The sequence below is a fragment of the Limulus polyphemus genome, unplaced genomic scaffold (genome assembly GCF_000517525.1).
Source record: "Limulus polyphemus unplaced genomic scaffold, Limulus_polyphemus-2.1.2 Scaffold1069, whole genome shotgun sequence".
NCBI lineage: Eukaryota > Metazoa > Arthropoda > Merostomata > Xiphosura > Limulidae > Limulus > Limulus polyphemus.
Window position 1 is genome coordinate 117,157 of NW_013666679.1, and position 2,670 is coordinate 119,826.

The 2,670-nt window shown below is 28.0% G+C and overlaps 1 protein-coding gene across 1 annotated transcript in view; it reads left to right on the forward strand.

Moving 5' to 3' along the window:
• Positions 1 to 2,169, forward strand: part of LOC106461974 (beta-2 adrenergic receptor-like) — a 25,089-nt gene extending 22,920 nt beyond the window's left edge. The window contains exons 3-4 of the mRNA XM_013921841.1: positions 1,315 to 1,604; positions 2,151 to 2,169. Of these exons, the coding sequence (XP_013777295.1) occupies positions 1,315 to 1,604; positions 2,151 to 2,169 (309 nt within the window). The remainder of the gene's footprint in view (positions 1 to 1,314; positions 1,605 to 2,150) is intronic.
• Positions 2,170 to 2,670: the final 501 nt, after the last annotated feature.

The following is a 2,670-nucleotide window of genomic DNA, read 5'->3' on the forward strand; positions in this document are numbered from 1 at the left end:
GGAAAGAATTTACGGAAAATTAACTAACGACTGGAGGTGTAACAATATCAATGTCCCGATAAAAGTAATGTTTATGTGTGTGTGGAACATTCTAAAATATAATTATTCTATTGTAGTTTAATTGTTTTATAAACTGGATTAATCTAAATCATAAAGAAAAAGTTATAACTTACATTAGTTTGAGAAATACAATGCTTATAAACCATAGCTTTACATCTTTACAGGCGTTTAGAAGAAACTAAAATATGTTTTACAGATTTACCTACTGAACGTGATCGAGCTTAATATTTTATGCCTGATGATCTTCACTCATAATAAATCTTTAATATATATATATATATATACATATATATATACTCCTGAATTACATCTTTTTCTATAAACTTCATTAACTACTTGCGTTAGTCATCTGCAATTAATTTAAAATATTTCATTCCATATTACAGTGAATAATCTGATTTATTACATTCCTTGTGCTAACACTCTTTAGTTAATAAACAAACGTTTTGTAGTTTGTATGTGAATACATATATGTAAACATATCTGTGTGTGTATAAAGAAAACGACATAATTCATATTCCTTTTAAATTCCATTTCCAAAATTATATTAAGCAATATTAGTTTTAGAAATGAAATACATCCTCTCACAAGATGTCACCAGCACTTAAAAATTATGCATAGCAAGAAACTTTTGTTTAATTATAACTATCATCAATTACAAATTACAGTTAGTAATATTAACTATGGCAAAAATTAAGAGTGTATTGTGTTCTTGTAAGCCACTTTTTTTAAGAATTTCCTTTCATCAGTTTAATATTTAATCTCGTCTTTAGGTATCCATTACTATTTTCAGCTTGATATATACCCATAAAACCATTTTAAAGGTGTAAACACTAGACATTTAAAAATTAACTATGGTTAGTTAATAAAAATATATATTAATGTTATATCATGGTAAAAAGTCATGTAAAAAATGTCACATTATTTTAAAAATTAATTTTTAATTTCGTCTGAAAATTATGTTATTATTATTATATGATCCGTTTTAATTCCTTTTTTATTAATTGGTTATTTTAACGCGTTTTTAATATTTCGTTACGATATTGTTCATGACATTTTTATCTAATTCACTGAACACAGCATATAATTTTTAAATAAATGTTTTAAGTTAAAGAGGTAGGAAGTTTAAAATACTTTATTAATACTCATTATTTAATAAGGTAATATTAAATAAAAATGATGTTCTGTCATCTAGTGGCAGAGAAATAAAATTGGAGCTCAGTTTTAATTATTTTGTTTTTTTCTCTTTTTAAGTTTCAAGCAAAGGAGAAACTTAAACAGTACCGCACCGCAGTTACTCTTGGAGCTATTGCCCTTGGATTCTTGCTGGCTGTAACCCCGTGGACTTTGACAACCTTGGTGTCCTCGTGCTTAGAAAAACAACTTTCAAGCACAGTCGAGTTCACTGTGACATGGGTTGCTGTTAGCAACAGCTTCTGGAATCCTATAATTTATGGAATGTTAAACAAATCCTTTAGATCCATAGCCGTTAAAATCATTCGGCGTACTTTCTGTTGCAAAGAAGTTAATTCTCATGTTTTAAAGTTATATAATTTGAATATGAAAACATATTAACTTTCGAGTTGTAATTTTCATTTGAGAGACGTTTTTAGTACAGATTTCACATCAAGTGTCATTAGTTTAATAACAGCTTAAATAAGGAATTTTTAATTGATTTTATAATAAATCTTGTTTATATTGTTATTCATGTCATGTGATCACATAAGAAGAGTATGTACGACAAACTAATAAGCAGAGGTTAAGTGTTCTATGACTATATCAATCCATATATCTAACATTACTAGCAAAGTTGTTAATTGGAAGATCAAACAGATAAAAAAAATGTGTCAGCGTAAGAGAAACATTCAAATAAAGACATTCCTGGGCTTATTTATTCAAGATTTTCATCAGAAAATTTAAGCGTTTCTCGAACACAGCTCGTTTTGGCATATGGTGTTCAAACAACAAATCATATCCGATTGTTTCTAATTAAAAGCTTTTCTTAAGAATGCGTAAAACAATCAAAAGAGAAACGTTAAAACTAGAAAACTTAAGTGTATTAATATAATGGTCATTCAATTTCTTAATAGCTATATATCTGCAAAATAAAGAATATAATGGAATAGGTTTTCTTCCTGGGCAATATTTAGATCAAGAGTGACACTGAATTTAACAAGCTGTGTTAACGAGAGTTTAAGCTTTACTTTCAATCGTCACGATACAGGACTTGCTGTTTGAAACCATTTGATAAACTTGTTATCTTGGATATTTTTTAATATAAAAATTGTTAGCGTAAACGAAATAGAAGAGCTAGAGAGTTTTAGGAACGATTAAAAAATCTCTATAAAGATGGTTTTATAAAAGTTAAGTAGACGCACGACGTTCCAGCAAAGAGCAACAGAAATTAAACATGCAATTTATTTGACGTGCTCATTTCTTCTCATCCATTTTCCTGTTCCGTAGGTTTGTTGGTTTTAGAATGTTCTCGCAAAATTAATTAATGGTCATCTTCAAATAATCGTTCATTATTTTCAATAGAAGGGGAAGGCAGCTAGTTAACAACATTAACTGCCAACTTTTGGGTTACTCTTATTTAATTGAATAATATGG